Below are 2317 nucleotides of genomic sequence, written 5' to 3' on the forward strand. Positions count from 1 at the left end.
TAACTGACTGCTGTTGTGCTAGGCTGCTGAAGGTTTAAGCACAGGTGAATTTCATGACTTTGGTGGATCACCCTGGCAAGGATTGTGTCTGTTGTTCAAGAAGAGCATTTACCCCCTCAACTAATAACACAATTTCTCACAACAACCAATCAGCTGTTAAGCATGCACTCACATTGTACCAACATAATATAAAATACATAGTTGAAAGAAAAAAACACTGTATTACCCTAGATGATCTGATCATGAAAATAAGAGAAATTACTTATTTTACATTGAAAAGTAAAACATGTGAATAGAAATGGAGAAACAAGCAAAAAATGTGGGAAGTTCCGCACAACATTTTCTAGGAGCATTTATTGGTTCACTAAGCAAAATCACAGACTGACCCAGTCACTTTCTTTTTTCCAGTGTGAATTCTGGTAATTTCTTTTAAACTAGGTAGCCGTCAAGTTTTCTTACTTCTTATTATTTTCTAGCATTTTAAATGGAGAATTCAGTCATCACAGTTTGACACTTTATGTGTTTGCTTTACTGTTCCAGCATGAATGTACCACAGAAAGAACCAAAGTAACACATCCGTCTCTTACACTTAAAATGTGTGACAGGATAATAAGGAAAGACAATAATTGCTGTTGCAAAATGTTACATTTCAGCCTTGAAAATTGGACAGAATAAACTTTAGGAAAATATAAAATTACTTGAATATTAAGGTAAATTGAGTAAATATATAACTGAACACATAGGGCTCAATTACCACATTCAGAAACAAAAGATATCAGTATTGCATTTGGTGATCACTGAGAAGATAATTTTAAGCATCAATTAATCAGGCACATATAGTAATGAATAAAGGGATGACATTTACAATCATTATTGAAAAATAAAAATAACTACATTACTTTTTTAATGTTAAAGTACATTATATAGCAACTGAAAAATATTCCTCAGTCCAATCTCATAATGGTTATGGCACCATTGTCAAAACATGAGTGTAAATCTGTAATTTTTAATGTTTCCAAACTCTATTTCAACTTTGTAGACCGATATTTCTTTTCTATTTTATGTGACAGATATTTGCTGAACAATGGTGCTCAACCTGGACCACTCATTCCTTTTTATTATTTTTTCTTGTAAGGTTTCTAAAATGATTCCTGGAGGAAACTGGACCCATTTGACAGAGTTCATTCTCTTAGGACTTACAGATGAACCAGCTTTACAGGTTCCACTCTTTATTTTCTTCCTGCTGGTTTATATTATTACTCTTCAATGCAATATTGGGATCATAGTATTAGTCTGGTTCAACCATCACCTCCATACACCTATGTACTTCTTGCTCTGTTGTTTATCCTTTGTTGATGCTGCTGTGTCCTCAGTCACTGTCCCCAAAATGCTGGTTGACTTCGTATCAGAGAAGAAGACAATTTCTTTTGCTGGTTGTGCAATACAGATGTTTTCATCATTTCTTATTGGAGGTTCAGAAGTGACAATCCTGGCAGTCATGGCTTATGATCGCTACACAGCAATCTGTAATCCATTATTGTATCCAGTCATCATGAGCAACAGAGTCTGCACTTGCCTTATTGCTACAGTAGTTGGAATTAACCTCAGCAATGCACTGACACATGCTATTTTGACTTTTACGTTACCCTTCTGTAGGTCCAATATTATCACACATTATGCATGTGATGTCCCACCAGTCCTGAAGATTGCTTGCATTGATACCAGCCTGAATGAACTTTTGCTTGTTTTGTTGTCAGGTGGTATAATACTAACATCTCTAATAGTAATTCTTATTTCGTACGGTTTCATCATTGTTGCCATCATAAAGATAAATTCATCAGAGGGGAGATGGAGGGCATTCAGCACATGCTCTTCACACTTTGTATGTGTCATCATATTTTATGGTACTCTTATCTTTATGTATGCCACACCCAGCTCAGGACTCTCAATGACTAGGGACAGAGTGGTATCAGTGTTCTATATGGTCATAATTCCCATGCTGAACCCTTTAATTTACAGCTTGAGAAACCAGGAGATCAAACAAGCCTTGAGAAAAGGCATCAGGGGAACACATCCCTCCAGATAGAGTCACCCTGCTTGCTAATTCTTTATTCCTTCTAAGACTTCTAATTCTGGGAATTTGTTTTTCTAGGTTTTCCCATTTATTGTCATCAGCAAAAACTGAGATTTCCATTGAGCAGGCCCCCTGAATATCATTTTACTGAGAAAAGTTGATGGCATTGTACTTGAATATTGAGTATGGGATAGAAAGGTGAATCGGGGTAATGATGCAGTCATTAGTTGTCTTGAAGAGTGG

At 35.9% G+C, this 2317-nt stretch overlaps 1 protein-coding gene across 1 annotated transcript; it reads left to right on the forward strand.

The window, feature by feature from the left end:
- The first annotated feature begins 1144 nt into the window (after positions 1 to 1144).
- LOC138287070 (olfactory receptor 5AP2-like) lies at positions 1145 to 2086 on the forward strand. Its single transcript, XM_069227430.1, has one exon. It carries the CDS (start codon positions 1145 to 1147, stop codon positions 2084 to 2086), a length of 942 nt encoding a protein of 313 aa, XP_069083531.1.
- Positions 2087 to 2317: the final 231 nt, after the last annotated feature.

Source organism: Pleurodeles waltl, chromosome 4_1, assembly GCF_031143425.1.
Source record: "Pleurodeles waltl isolate 20211129_DDA chromosome 4_1, aPleWal1.hap1.20221129, whole genome shotgun sequence".
In the NCBI taxonomy this organism is placed as follows: domain Eukaryota; kingdom Metazoa; phylum Chordata; class Amphibia; order Caudata; family Salamandridae; genus Pleurodeles; species Pleurodeles waltl.

Coding starts and splice junctions, on each gene's coding strand:
- LOC138287070 (XM_069227430.1), top strand. CDS start 1,145: ATGATTCCTGGAGGAAACTGGACCCATTTGACAGAGTTCATTCTCTTA.